Source organism: Cinclus cinclus, chromosome Z (assembly GCF_963662255.1).
Source record: "Cinclus cinclus chromosome Z, bCinCin1.1, whole genome shotgun sequence".
Classification (NCBI taxonomy): Eukaryota; Metazoa; Chordata; class Aves; order Passeriformes; family Cinclidae; genus Cinclus; species Cinclus cinclus.
Genome location: NC_085084.1, coordinates 59,936,706 through 59,952,672, shown reverse-complemented (window position 1 = coordinate 59,952,672; position 15,967 = coordinate 59,936,706). Strand labels below are relative to the sequence as shown.

General features: G+C 39.4%; 1 protein-coding gene across 1 annotated transcript in view; it reads right to left on the bottom strand.

Annotated features, from left to right (window-relative positions):
* ARHGEF28 (Rho guanine nucleotide exchange factor 28) overlaps positions 1-15,967 on the bottom strand; it is a 105,818-nt gene that overhangs the window by 34,375 nt on the left and 55,476 nt on the right. Inside the window, 15 exon segments of the mRNA XM_062513955.1 lie at positions 2,615-2,797; positions 3,663-3,757; positions 5,135-5,313; positions 5,984-6,060; positions 6,943-7,197; positions 8,109-8,226; positions 8,619-8,741; positions 9,652-9,902; positions 10,397-10,537; positions 11,423-11,544; positions 11,650-11,797; positions 12,349-12,400; positions 13,862-13,917; positions 14,282-14,414; positions 15,742-15,865. Of these exon segments, the coding sequence (XP_062369939.1) occupies positions 2,615-2,797; positions 3,663-3,757; positions 5,135-5,313; positions 5,984-6,060; positions 6,943-7,197; positions 8,109-8,226; positions 8,619-8,741; positions 9,652-9,902; positions 10,397-10,537; positions 11,423-11,544; positions 11,650-11,797; positions 12,349-12,400; positions 13,862-13,917; positions 14,282-14,414; positions 15,742-15,865 (2,057 nt within the window).

The following is a 15,967-nucleotide window of genomic DNA, read 5'->3' as shown; positions in this document are numbered from 1 at the left end:
ACCTCCCTCAACTTGCTGGCAACTCTCCTCCTACTGCAGCAGCCCAGGAAGCAGTTGGCCATCTTTGCCACAAGGGCAACTGCTGCCTCATAGTGAACCTACTGTTGAGTAGGACTCCCAGGTCCACTTCTGCAAAGGTATTTTCTGCCTAATCAGTGTCCAGCCTGTACCAACACATGGGATTGCATCACCTGAGATGCATGACTTTGCATTTGTCTTTTGTTAAATGTCTAGGTGTTCCTCTTAGCCAATATTCCCAGTCTGTAGAGGTCTCTCCAGCTCACTGAATGCTCCACCTCACTCAATGACAGTCATGATCTTGCTGAGAGTGTACTCAATCCTGAGGTTAACTGCATTAATAAGTATGTTGAACACTACTGGTCTCAATAAACACCCCTAAGAGAATCCCCTAATAACATGATACCAACTGGACATCATATGACTGACGCCTTCAGCCCAGCAGTCCAGCCTTTCTTCCACCCAGTTAAGCAATTTATATCAATTCACATTTAAGGATGTTATAGCCAGTGCAAACAGTGTTCAAGGTCTGAGAGATGTCAAGGTAACCAACATGTACTCTTCTCTTACCGTAAAACCTGTCAGGTTAGTCAGATACAACTTGCCCTAATTAATCCATGACAGCTGTTCCAAACCATCTTCCTGTCTTTCAGGTTCTTGGAAATGCCTTCCAGGAGGATTATCTCAGAGATGATGGTGAGACTGACTGTTTTTTAGTTCTCCATATATTCCTTCTTGGAGTGTGAGATTTGCTTTCTTCAAGTCATCAGGAAGCTCTCCTGATCACTGTGACTTTCAAAGTTGACAGCCTCACAGTTACATTGGCCAGCTTGCTGAGCAGCCTTGGATTGATCCCATCTCACCTCATGGATTTATGTAGATCTAATTTGCTTAAGGACTATGTAATTCTGTCCTTCCCTACTCCGAGCAATGCCTTATTCCGACAGAGTCTGCTATTAGCTCAGGGACTTAGTATTTCCATCCTGGAAAATGATCCCCACGAATTGTCTACAATGTAAGCAACTGTAAGGTCCCTCAGAGTGTTGTAGAGTACTGAAATACAAGTCAACAACAGCATGAGAGAAAGTGAAAAATAATGAAGTTGGCAGAATAAGGTGTGTAATAAGTATAGTCTTCCATTTTAAGTATTTTCTGGTTTATCACTGACTTACAGTATCCTACACAAGTTTAATCAATTTTTATCAATAAAATGCTCTTTGATTTTATAATGATGAAAACCAAGTGTCCTGGGGTGACTTTATGATGCTGAATTGTGTTTCCATTTGTCTGCTTAGTCCAGAAATAAGTTTTTCACCTTTAAAACTAGATCTGAAAGTGAAGGGTGGAGGGGAGAGAAGAAGAGGTGGAAAGTCTGAGGCAGATGTATTCAAAACAGAGATAAGAGCTTTAGCTTTCCTTCTCACAGACTGTGTTGTCTGCAGCACAGACAGTGAGAGAGAGAGCTCCGTTGCTTTTTAGTTAGTGTTTTAGCTAGCTGAGATAGAGAAGTTCTCCAGACTGTAGTTTTTCTTTTTCTTGGGACTGTTCAAACATGCTCTGGACTGAAAACAGAAAAACACTGGGAGCTTGCACCTGTGACCCACTAGGGCAGAGGATGTGGCATTTTCCATAAAAGGAAGGACTGAGAAGAGACTGAGTGAGCCAAGCTACACCCCACAATAAGGATTTTCTGAATTTGTCACCTCTTCAGAACAGCGAGAGGTTTTACTATGTAATATTATTCATTTTTCAGTGCTTGTGAATACTTTGCTTGTTAAATAAACAGGTTCTTTTCCACTTTTCTCCAAGGAAAGCTTTTCCCAAACCGGTAGGGGGAGGAGCCTGAATCTGCTTTCTAGGGGGACCCATTTAGGAGTTTCCTTCCAAATTTGCCTTAAACCAGGACACACAAGGTTTTTTAGGTTGAAATGCTCTTAGTAGCACTCAGTTCTCAATTTACGTGATGCTAAAATCAGGACCCATTTTACCAGGTCCCTTTTCCACTGAGTTTAGGAGAAGTTTAGTTTAAGGTCTAGCTAGGCAAGTTATCTACAAATACCATTCCCTTCCCTTCTCTGTAGGACAGCACTATAGATGGTGCAGCCATCTACCAACTCCCTGTTTGACAGCAGGCAGAAAAAACAGGGCTCCTACAACAATTCTGGCAGAATTGTTTCTTGGTAGAAATTTTATTTGGCTCTGTATGTGATCATACAGGATTCAGATCTGACATCAAAATCAGCCAAGGTAGGTGAAGGTCTGGGACCAGGTGTAATATCATACTGCAACCCATGCTATGCTTCATGGGGTTGTACTATAAGGACAGCTAACAACCTAACACCATGCCCCTGCCTGCTTATATTTAATGATGTGCCCTAAACATATATGTTATTTTACAACCTGGCAGGTACCCTCTCCTGTATCTGACAAAAATGAATGTGACAGATTTTTCTTCTTTGCCCTTTGGCAATTTTTGACATGCCACTTCTTGAGACTTGACAGAATTGCAGCACAAGGCAACATGGCTACACTTGGTTACCTTAAAATATCTGCCCACATGAAGAGCCACCAACCCACTCTTCCCATGTAAACTCACCTTCTCTGAGTGCTGCTGTCAGCAGTGAAGCAGCTTGTGGAGTTTCTCCAGAATCAGGTTTGATAAGTAAGTGAGGTTCCACATGGACATCATCAAACCCACACATATCTCCCAGTTCTGCATAGATGCGCAACTTTTCTTCTAAATAACTGCAGATTTGCTGGTCCTGGTTACTCAGTGATTCTGTGAACCAAAATTGAACATTTTTTAACCTGTGGGGAAAGCATGCTCCCCATTCACCTTTCTGATCTTTATGCTCTGTAGAAAGTGCTAATTCAAGTTAAGCTTCTTTAAAGTGGCCAGGACCCAAATTCATCCAAGTTCATAGCATAGTCTGTCGAAATGAAAGCTAACACACACCCTGGTAGAGTCTAGGCCAAAGCCCTACCCTGATGGGGTGGTTTTGGCTGCCCTCTCTGGCCCTCATTACTCCTGATGCACTCATGACCTGTCAGTTCTACCTCCTGGAAAAGCACTTGGTTCATGTGTACTAACAATTCAGGGCCTCAACATCAAAGAACCTACTTTCAGCAGAGGATGGCCTTCCCTGTGGCTCTCAACAGGGCAGACATTGCTGCAATTTCTCTCTTCACTGCAGTATGAAGATGTGGGAGTCAGGTGTAGGGACACCAAGGAAGTAGAATTTATCTTTATTAGCTATATTTGCAGATAAAAATAATAGCAGCAAAGAACAAAGTGTCATACACAAGCACAAAGCCACACAACTTTGAAGATTCAAGATATTTTCACAAACTCAGAACTACTTGGTCCTGATGCTAAACTGTGACATTCAGTATTTTTTTTTAAACATGCATTTTTATTTTTCTTTTTTAGCTATAGTAATGTATCAAAACCCCTAAAGTGTTTGGAAAAAATATGCTTCTCTTTCACTACACTCACATTATACTGTCAGACCACCTTACCTGTCTCTGCTATGGCTCTGCCTCTGGAGCCACTTGGAATGCACCAGGTATTATGCATGCATAACTAATTCAACCTGAATTCTGAGGATGCCAGAGCTCTCAAAGTGACAGTAAATGTACCACACCTTGATATTTCTGAATTCTGTATGCCTTGGCCTCAGCAATACGTCTGTCCTCATCAGATTCGCTCATTTTTACTTCTTCTTCTTCCTCTGGACAACTTCAAAGATAAAAGACAAAGGTGGGTAAAGCAAAATCTGCACATCATCTATTCATTTTCAAAACAATGTTATGTTCACGACAAACATAACACAGCACCAGCACCTTTTGCAACAATCCAGAAACATGCCACTTGTCTGCCTCGTTAAGAAGCAGTAAGTGGACATCAAGCAGACTGAAGGACTCCCTTTTACTCTAGTAAGGCTGCACTGTGCAGGGAGAAAATGGCTGGCACACACATACAGGTCTGCTGTCCCAAACATAAGCTTGGGCCCCATCAGAAGCAATGTTTTCCCTACCATTCTTAATGAGCTGATGCCAAGATAACAGGCATGATTTGTGATTTCCTCAAAATGGTTGTGTTGGGGGTTGGTTCTTTCCCTTTTCCCTCTGTGGAATTTTCCCCATGGTCATGCTAAGATACCTGTTGACTGGGCCTGGTGACAAGGGGGAGGGGAGAGAAGAGGGAAACCCCTCGATATCCAAACATCCAGAAGAGCAGACGGAAGGCTCTGGCTCGGCCCCATTTCCCCCGTGGAGTTCGGACGAGAAGGACGATCGGTGCCTCAGCCCCATTCCTGCCATCCCAGCGCCAGGAGCCATCCTCACTGCTGTCAGACCCTGCCCTGCTGCCTTCTCACTGTAACCTGCCACCATCCAGCACTCTGCTGAGCACCAGGACCCACACCGTGAGCGGAGGGCTCTCTCTCCATCTCTCTCTCCCCCTGGGACAGCTCTGCCATCACCCCCAGCCCTCCTGCGGCTCTGCGGGACCCGCCCGCCCCCAGCACCGGGAACTGCAGCTCAGGGAAAAGGTGCCTGCAGCCAAAAAACACTGGGACTGAGTTACTGTTCTGTTTGTGGGTAATTTCATAGCTGTTGTTGTTCTTGTTTGTCTTGTTAGATGTACTAGTAAAGAACTGTTATTCCTACCCCCATATCTTTGCCTGAGAGCTCCCTTAATTTCAGAATCATTATAATCTGTAAGAAGGAAGGATCACATTTTTCAGTTCAAAGGGAGGCTTCTTTTCTTAGCAAACACTTGTCTTTCAAACTAGAACAGGTTGCATGGACACCTGAGGACTCTGGAGGCAGCCAGTGCCAAAGGCAAAGGTGAGGGAAGGCTGATACAATGGCTGGTAAGGATGTCTCATGAGGAACAGAAAGGGTCTGCTAATTCAGTGGGAAAGCAGGAGGAGTATGAGAAGTGTGGCAAGAGTGATGAAGAGGCTTTGGCACCTTGAGCTCAGAGGAAAACCCAAACTCATAGATGGACACAGTGCAATGCAGAACAAAGACCATGCTGCCATGAATATCCAAATCAATCTTCCATCCACTTTGGACTACCAGCACAAAAACCAAACCCCTTTTTCTCTACCTTTCCACCGCCTCTTGAATATGCCTCATCCAGTTGTTACGTTCTTCTTTGGAGCTGGCATGAACTTCATACATCTCAGGCCCTGCAGATGAGGCACTGATAAGAAACATCCCTCTTTCTTCATTGGCTACTTCTCTTACTATGAGCTTCTGAAGGGAAATAACTGAAGGCTTCTGGTCCTGAAGGAAACAGTCAAAGCACATGCATAATAAATTACTTTCTTATAAAAAATCACACTCTAGGAAGAATGTGATTTTTCAATTCATTTGACTAACACTAGTCCTGGTATAGTCAGACTATTGAAAGTTTTCAGTTATCAGATATCCTTTCAAACTATTCCTTAAAATATGTTACAGTGTTAACAAATTAAGCTCTAGATATGTGCTAAAAAGAAAATCTCAGAGGCTAAATGATACTAAATGAGACACAATATTCATATAATGTTTATATTTATATAGTTTAGGGACTTATTTACATGACTTTTCATATCTTTTATGTGTGCTGAGTACTATATTTTGACTAATTGTTCTCTTTGTTTTATGGAACAAAAATATTAAAATTTATATTATACAACTAAAAGAGCCTGCACTACTTCCCAACTTCACAGCCATGTAATGTACAACATTAAAGATATAATTCTGTAATTTTTATCCTGCTCCCTTAAAAATTATTTACTTTTGAAAACAAACTTAATTTTCTATATACTTACATATTACAGCTCTGAACACAATTACCAGGATTTCAGGAAAAAAATGTTATGTGGGAATGAGCTACATAAGGACCTAGTTTTTGAGAAATATACAAATAAATGTGCAATATATGTGTTCAAATATCTGATAATATACTCACAACAGCTGCAAAGATGTATTTTTGATCCTTTTCTTGTAAGAACAGTAGTACATCAGTTAGAAGCAGAGCTAAGGTGTCTTAAAATGAGAAAAGGAAAACGTCTTTTAATTAAAATCAGTGCAGTTAAATTATTACTTTATGTTTATGAAGGGATAAGACCTGGTGAAGAAATATCTTATAGAAACTTACAGTAAAAACTAAATCTGAATTAGCCTATGGTCTGCATGAAGCACTTGCACATACCTGCTTTGTATCTCCCAGGAAAATGCACCATGCTGGAGCACGGCCCAGGGAAAGAAGAAATCCTTGTACCAATGGCAGTACAGCTTCCCTAAGCCATTAACCTGGCAAAGACTATCTCACATAACCTTGCTTTGGCTGTGCTGCAACGTACACTCACAGCACAGTATTACACTGGAAAAAGCATTTCTAGAATGATGATCAATAGACAGCTTTATAAAGTTGCACAGCAAAAACTAGTAGGCTTAAAAAAACCCCCAATCCCTAATACACAATTAACACCAAAAATCAAAATCTGAGCTTGCATGTAAAAATTGTGTTCCAGCCAAGTGTGGCTTCAGAATTTCTTTTCTACTATGGATGTCTCATTACCACTGAATTGTTAATGAACTATTTTCAGTGGCAAATACTGTGGACAATAAAAATGTACAAGTCAAAACACTGTATCATGAAATGAAAGTGAAAAACAAGAAGGAAGGGATTGGAAGGAGAAATGCAGGTGGCACTGTATGTGAACTTGTGTTCTCACACAGATTACTCACAAACCATGGCTGCTTCTGGAACTGATCATCAAGAAATTAGTGGGACATTTGCAATACCATTACCTCAGATATTCATATTTGCAATATACCACAAGAAAACATGTTCATTCTTTAATGAGTTTTAGAATGTTATTTGCAAATAAAGACTTAAAGGACTTTACTGCTCAGATGAGATACCTTTGAACCGACCAGTAGCTGTCTTCCAGTACACTAAACCTTCGTGAAGAAGTATCCTCTCCTTCCTCATCAAGTCTTGCTTCCTAAAAATGTAGCCATTTTTCAGCTTTGTATATGTTTTGTTTTCAGTTCTACAGAGAATTTCCAACAGCTTTTGCTTTTTCTCGTACTCATTAACTTTCAAATCTACTGCTGCTATTACATCCTTAATTAGGCGAAGGGCTTTGCACAGGTCTTTATGTTCTTCTGTTCCTTCTGTATGAAACAAAAAAATAAACAACATGACACTAGTCAGCATGTTCAAGAGAAGATATAATACCTTACTTTCTGGAAACAATCAGCATGATGCAAAACTTAAACTGATCAATTGGTTAATTTAAGTTGAACCTGGCAACCATCTTACTAGAATTAATAGAGGTATATACCTTTGTTTGACCCACCTATGAAAAGATGACCTGTACCTCAGATTTATTCATTAGCCAAAACAACACACTGAATAGTTTCTGACATGTTTATGAGGTGCCACCACTTAAAAAAAATTTAGCAACTAAGCAAATCATATAGTACACTATTTTTATGGCTGAGCAAAAGAACCCTCGAAACAGCATGGCAAGTACAAAGGATTTGCATTGTATAAGCAACTTTCTACAGTGCTCACTTACTCCCCATTTGGAGGGCAATATCTGTGAGTTAATAGTAACTGTAAAATGTTCTACTAAGTTCCAGAGGGCATTCACGCTTTGCCTGAAAAAACAGAGAGTAATTTACAAAACGTTTATGTAGCCCTACTTAGAAAAGACTCCTTCAGAATTAACTCCAAAGGTACAGATGTGCATCTGAGCTAGTTCACATACTTTAGTCAAGGTCTTTTCTCAAAACAAGTATGCTTTTCTGGACTTCTTATGGCCTACCTGGCTGGAATATCAGAAATCTTTACAACTCAGCCATGACAAGGCCTATATAGACCAGACAGCCCTGTTTAGGTGACATTTGCCTAAACAGTAGGTATTTATGTTGCTCTGATTGTATCTCCACAGAGCAGTTGATTTCTGCTCTGCTCAACAGAGTGGAATTTAATCTTTTGTGATACTGTAGCTGTGCAAATTCCTTATGTTAGAAATGTGCTAGGATTTCAAACATGAAGCAACACTTCAGCATTTATTCACCTTTTGAGTATTGCAATATCCTTTCAACCAGAACAGGGTATTTGGTGATTCGCTGGGTGACAAGCAGAATGCATTCAGGGATTCCTCGGCGTCTTGCCAACAGGTTACTATTTCTCAGCTGCAAACATACAAATATATAGCTTAAGTAGTAAATGCATATTAAACCACCAACTGACTAATAAGAAATATGATCTAAAAGCATTAGAATAAGTTAAAACAAATGCTGGGTAATCTGAACCATCCCCAAGGAACAGTTGCTGTGCTGAGGGATGAGGTGTACTATAACAGGAACGTGTGTGTAATACACACTGGATGCCAAAGCATTCTAAAATTTGAAAGAAAATTGTGATTTATCAGCTCACCAGTTAAGGAGGAAAAACTTTTGCCTTTTTTATTACCTATTAAAAGTGAGTTACCGAATACAATTCCAAGCCTAAATCTAAGTAATAGCTATGGATATTTTTCCTGAGCATTTTTGTTAATGGTGCTCGTGATTCCATATTAACTTACTTTAATAAAATTCTGGAACTTCTTGTTTTGTTGCAGCTCTTTGAAGAGATTAACAGCTTCTTTCTGATGGCTACAAAACTCTCCGTATATTTTCTCCATTTTAAATGCATTTTCCTCTGAAAACTGAAGAAATTAATAAGTGAATTGTGCTCAGCATTTTATCTGACAGTAAAGTGTATACCTTTAACTGGTGAATTTTGTACGAATAGGGAAATTTTACATTACTGGTTTATCAAGTTCTCTGAATTTCACTAACAAGGCCTGTCAGTACAGAATGAAAGTAGGCTAGCTGTTTTTAGGAGCAAAAAGAGGACTGCAGGCTGGAGAGACCACAAGCAACCTCCACTGTAGTCCTGCCAGTAACAGCTAGAACATTATAACAGCATTTCCTTCACTTTTTTTCAAATACAGCCCTCTGAGGTTTATCTGCTTTTGTCTGATCTCCACATTGCTTCTAGACAAGGTAACAGCTCAGCTCTTTATTTCAGTGGAGTGAAAATAGACTGACCAAAGGTGAAAAGTTACATCTCCCTTTCACAAAGGACTGAGGTGTGAATGACAAGCCATCAGTTAGTTATTCTTTGGCCACAGGAAACACCTTCCAACCACCCCTTCCCCATGAGCAGTATACTGGGATGCCAGATCACTATAAGAAATTGACGGGTAGTTCCTTTTCCATCATCAGTTCTTCACAACTCTGCTCAGCTGATAAAAAAGAGAATCTATTGCTTCCATTTTTTGCAGTCCTCCTGCAGACAGCAGCCTTCTACTGCAAACATGACAAAGTTCATCACTTCCCTTGTCACTCATACCACATAGTGAGAAGTCCACCCCAAGTTCATCACAGTTACCTGACAATAATGATATTTTTTTGCATTGCTATTTCATCCTGAAATAATCAGGGGAAGACAGGTTTTGAATATTTTTGAGGCAACCATAACTGTCTTCTTGCCCACAGAAGTTTTGGAGTAAAAAAATTGTTTCCATTTGGAACCCTGAGCACTTAAAGGACTAACAGAGCTGATGCTTCTACCTGCTGCACAAGGATGTCTCCAATTCTGCTGATGACAAAATTGCGCTCACTCCCTGCTTCACATGATTCCTGCCGTCTGTCCTTCATTCTGCAGAAGAATTGCTTATGCATCTCCAGTAGCTCATCTAAACAGGGGAATATTTTGTCCACCATGCTGTGGTCAAGCTGCAGTTCTTCCTTCATCCCTTTCCTGAATATTTCAGACATAATGAACAGGGTATGGATGTGATGTACTTCTGTTTGCATCAGCTCTGTGGTATAAATGAAAAGAGCACAGTGTAGTAATCACCTGAATATTTTGCACACCTTCTAAAATAAGACTTTAAGAAAGACTTCTAAGACTTTAGTTTGTCAAATACACAGTCATAATTCTTTTTTCTGTGTGAGCCTCAAACCTAATAGATTATGCCAGTACGAAGACTTAATTTAACTAGCTCTGACACAATTGTCTCTGTATCCCACTGAACAAGCTGGTTATGTGGTTATAATTGCTTGAGCTGGGTATCAGATGAGGCCCCTTCCAATTTCAGCTATTCTGTGAACAGGCTAGGCATGCCTCTGGTAGCCACTACTATCCATTTCCTCAATTCTAGGAGACATTGTAATTTGTGATAAAAATGTTCTTTGAACCTCCTTGTTGTTTTGAGTTGAAGCATTCATTCTTCTGGACATAAACCATGTAGGTTCCCTCTCTCTTCAATATACCAAATTGCATTTAAACCTGCACACAGCTTTGAATACTGACCAAAAATGACATCCTGCCGCTTGATGACATCCTTTTCTTGCTTGCTACAAAACATCGGATCCACAACAAGACTCCAGGACTCTGCCTCAAACTCTTCTGCATCTGTGCAGAGATCAGTCCACTGAGACAAATCCACATCATCTATGACAAAATTTATATTTCTTTAACACCACACATATAAAGAGTAAGTACCCTTGGTACTTGCAGATCTATTCATATAGTAAGGGAAACACATCACAGAGATGAACTATAGGTAAGACTTCTGCAAAGGCTGGCACTGTCTTTAGTACAGCAAAGATGCCAATATTATTACCAAAGAGTTGAAATGTTTTTGTGACAGAAGGGGAGGAGAATAGGAAGAAAAACCCCACTCTTCTTTCCTCAGATTAAATTCTTTTTATAACTCTTAGCTTGAAGAAACCTTTTAAAATTAAAATTAAATTTAAAAATAAAATTCAACATTTCCACTAGTAGATCTAGGGAGTGGTATGTGCACCATCCTACCTAAGTGAAAGCCCTTCAGCTTTCAAATTCAGTCTCACACCTAGCTACAGAAAAAATCTATTTCTATTTGCTTCATAAGGCTATGTAGCTATTGTAAGAGCACAGCTCACCAGTAAGAATTAAGAATTTAGGCTACTGAGGAAATACAAGTGTTACAGGTTTACAGATTGCAATAGACATTGTAAACAGAGTCGACGGGATAAGGACAAAAGAAAAGTGTATTACTGTTCTGCTTATGCAAGGATGCCAAGTACATTTATCCCTGTTGCTTTAAAATTATAATAGCACACGAAAGTATTCTGAAAGTTATAAAATAGTTAGTTACAAGAAAGAAAGGAAAAGTTCTCTTTTAAGACTAATGTATTTTATTTCATTGTTTTAAATAGGGATGCAATAGTAATTATTATAAACAGTGCTCTTCTCTGAGAAGATGAAATATCTTCCTAAATCACCAAAGCAGCATTTCTGGTTTTCACTTTCCAATACCAGCTATAAGATGCAACATCTGTGCAATATTCTCACCTTCCATCATAAAAGTATCCATTGAAGAAAAGGTCCCTAATGCTTGTAACATCTCTTCAGACTGTGACTTGGACCTCCAGGTGCTAGTCTCAGAGTCTTGTTCAGAAAATTGTGTAGCTCTTCTACAGCAGAAACAAAAAAATACCACATTTAGTTCATGGTTTAAATTTTTCCTAGAAATACTGAAGGATGTATTTAGAATAGTCCATTGGCAAGTGCCCCTCTACCTTTCCAAACTGGCACTGGGGACACTTTTGGACAAGAGGTAGGACTGTTGTGAGGCTTCCCTCTTTCCAGGAGATAGTCCAATAGGCACTGAGAAAGAAGGATGCACTGAGGATAGCACCATCTGTGAAATGTCTCCAGGCAGGGAATCTGTGAGGCAAAGCACAACACAACATTTTAACAAACAATGTTTGACAGAGTATGTTATCAACAGCACACTTAGCATTTCTCAGTATATCTGGTCCTCATATTGATCTACACCAGGCATCAGGAATGTTCACTTGCCAAGGTACATGACCACAATGCTCTCTCACAAAATATAAAAATTAGTCTGTAGGAAATGTAGAATAGCCCCAGAGTGGCTATCATTTGGTAAGAAAATAATCTGAAATCATACATGCTCTATAGGTGTGCAAATCCATGTGCACAAGATAAATGACACAGACAGAAATACTGACTACTTTTTATTTCATTTTCACTGAAAACATAGAAAATTCACACTCATTTTAACAGAGGAAGAGTTAATTCAACAGTAATATCTCAAAATAAAATTCCAGTTTTATTAGAGACACACACCCTTTCATACAGACACTGAAACAAAAATTAAAAACAGAGAAATGACCTGGGAAAGTTCATGCTGTCCATGCCATGATTTTTAATCAAGGCCTACCTCAAAAATGCTAGGTTTATACCTAACTTACTTGTTACACCAACTTGGAGCTTGTTTTTATTATGGTATCTCTCCTGGGATTTCTGAAAAAAAGAAGAATTTTTTGAAATAACATACCTGATAAAATACTTAACAGTCAATTCAGTAACATATTCACATACACTAACACACAAAAAGCTACAAGAAAGTAGCCCTACATTATGGTATTAATTTCTTCCAATCACTAATTTTATTAGTTATGGGTAGATAATAATATTCAAAGTAGAATACTATTTATACTACAATACAAAACTACCTATTCTATGCAGACTGAGTTACAACATTCTACTTTCTCTACATGAGTACTGCCTGCAAAGGCTGCAAGAAAAGTACATGTTCAGGGCTTTATACTCAAATAAGATCATAGCATTTGTGGTAGAAGCATGGGTACCACAGGCAGAACCACTTCCCGTTCTGAAGATGATTTATGCAAAAACCGTAGCAAAACCCTGCTGTGCTTGTGCATATACTTCACTTCAGGTGTGTCAGTGGACATTTCCTGTGCTGCATTCTTGCTGAGATGAGCTGGGGGCTCTCGTCTCCTCCTGCAAATAACCCACCAGCCCCAGGAACCAAAGCTGTCAGTTCAGCACTCTTAATGCCTCAAGTTTCCCAGAAATTAGTGCAAGACCATGACATGAAAATTATAAATACAATTAAACCCATTTGACTTATGTACAGTTTAAGGCTTGCTTATGCTAAAGAATCACCATGGAATCATGCTCTCCTTGGAAGCCACCATGATACAATACCCAGCTACACCAGAAAGACATGCTCCATTAATGTGAAAAATTACCTGGATCACTGTGGCACATTTCTCCTCAAGTCTCATTTTATTTCTTGACGGCAGTAGCCTTACACATCTGTTTTTCAAGATTATGTCTTTGTTATGATAACCTCACCATGCATGCACTCTTTCTTAACAGTTAAGGTAGTATCCATCAGCTCTAGTGCTGATTTTGCCCTGCTAAGATGCAGCTAAATATTGGGAGCAATTGCCTAGGCAGGCAGCTGTGGAGTCTCCTCCTCCAGAGATTTTCCAGAATGGGTGAAACAAACATCTGCCCAAATTGTTATTTAGAAATGAGCCTGCCCATGAGGGTGAGGAGGTGGGTGAGGACACCTGCCAGACCCCTTCCATCTCTGGTTTCCATTATTCCAAATATATGGAAGCCCCTCAGTACACAAGGGTTCTTTCCCTCTGGGGTTTTGAGAATCAATCTGTTCTGTAAACCTCCAGGCACACCATTGCACAGTCTGAGCTTGCAACCATTCAAAAACATAAGTATTTCTTGAAACTCATTTTCAACCCTCTACTAAAAATAGTTTTTCAAACAATTGCCCTGGTTGCCTCTGTTGCTCACATTAGCCATTCTGACACCCTTGCAACCCTTTGCACACACAGGCTGGGTCTGGGCAGTCTGTATTTTCTTTTTTTTCCTTCATCATGTTTCCAGCCTCTTGGAAAGCAAGTATGCTCTAGTAAGGTCAGTGTAGGAGGTTACCTTGGTGCACACAGGAGCACACTCCTTGCAGCTTTTATGCACAATCACACTGCAATCTGAAAGAGAAGGTATGTTTCAAAGCCTGGCACCAAACAGGGTCCCCATTCTGCAGAAAATATAGTCCGAGGCTTCAGTTTTCCCTTTTTTGGGTTCACTTACTGAAGTAATCCTCAGGATACTTTGATGTACAGATCAGGCTAGAAGGAAGTTTCTGCCTAATGTGCTAGGGCTAGGCGATGGATGAGGTCCTTTCTGAATCTGTTACATACTGTCCTTCCTCCCTCTCCCTTATCAATCTCAGCTCATTATATAAAGCAGGTACACCCAAATGTAGACAAAGTTTCAACGATACTGAACCAGGATGTCAGAACTGTATTCAGAGCACTGGAAATTCACATATAAAAGCCAGCAGCTACTTACAAGAACACTGCAGTGACTCCTTTCCTAGGAGGGCCTTTTCACAGACCATACATGGGATAACTCCTGGGAAAGTCCCATTTGTAAAATTGTGCCTGGTTGGTTTCTCCTTATCTTTGGTATCTTTATTTTTTGTCTTCATCCCCAAAAACAGAGGCAGGAAAAAAAGCAAACAAACAATTAAGATAAAGTTATTCAATCTTAAAAACAATAAAATATTCCTTTATAAAACCAAATTATTCTAGAATATTTAATCCATGTCCTGGAAAACTTGCAACAGCATACTGTAGTCTTACACTCAATATTAGTGAAGCCCTAAAATCATATAGGCATTGTTTTTACTGACAGCTAGGCCTGGAAGCATTATCAAAGAAGACAGGCAGAAATACGTTTAGAAATCTACAAAAAGGGGAGGGACAGGAAACAAAATTTAACAAGTGTTGTTTATTATTGCATACACTGCTATCAGTGTCTACATCCTCTACATGTATACAGCTCATTCCTTTGCAGATAAAGGTGCAGTTACGCAAATTAGACAAGCTGTCTTTAGGTTTTAGAAGACATTAGAAACAACCTATTTTGAATGACTGGTCAAAAATTTAATAAATTCTGCCTAGCTTTTTAGTACCCTTGTTGGCACAACTGTAGATATAGCTTATATTTGTAGGTACTGACTGTTATTCTTTAGGAGAACACACAGAGACAGGCTGCATGACCTGGTGCAGACATACATGTTCATGGTCACTTCTGACACTCTTGAAGGTACCACCTCAAACACCTTCACATCCATGCACATTAGGATGTCCTGGGGCACAGGACGGCACACTAGGGAGCCTGGAAAGCCATCAAAAGGCCACCTGGAAAGAGCCTGTAGACCAAACCTGTCTTTCAAGCTGCTAATTGATGCCATTCGTTTAAAATTAAAATGTGTTATAATTAAACTACAATGTTGTAATCTGCCTTCCATAGTGGGCCTGTTTGAATGTGCAGGTCTCAAATCTCAAATCTCAAACTCTTTAACATTAAGTAGTGTTTACTTATGCAAGAAGTCCCATTAACTTCAAATGAGGCAAATTCAACTAATTACACCCTAATGCAGAAGTTTACACACTCAATTACTTTTTGAGAGCAATTTCAAGAATGGGCCCATATATCTTAATTTTATTTAACCAAGAAAATATTTCCTTAATGTAATTCGTACACTTAAATGTAGGCTAAATCACCAAACATCATTCCTAATGACATCAAATGAAAGCTGGTTTTTAATACAAAGGCCATTTCAGGCTAACCTGAATAAGTTTTAAATTAAATTAAAAAAGAAAGTGAAAATCATCTTCCTATGATTTTTTCTGCTTTTGCAATAAACAATTTATCTTTACAAAAAAATTTAGCTTCCATCTATAATTCATTTAATTACAGTGACATAAAAACACATAATGATGTGGACATAAATCCCAAATCACCTTGCATTTATTCCGTGTGCTGGTCATCCTATTCATCAGAAAGCTGAAAGTCCGACTCAAGTTATATTTTTCAGACTCATTTTTTGAGGGTACAACATATTTATTCCATTCCTCTTCCTGAATCCTAAAATAGAGACCAGTAAAAAAACGTGCCTTATTCCAGTGGCAACACCCCTTTAATTAACATACAGCAAAATCTGGACAGTGCTTGTTTCATCTAACATTT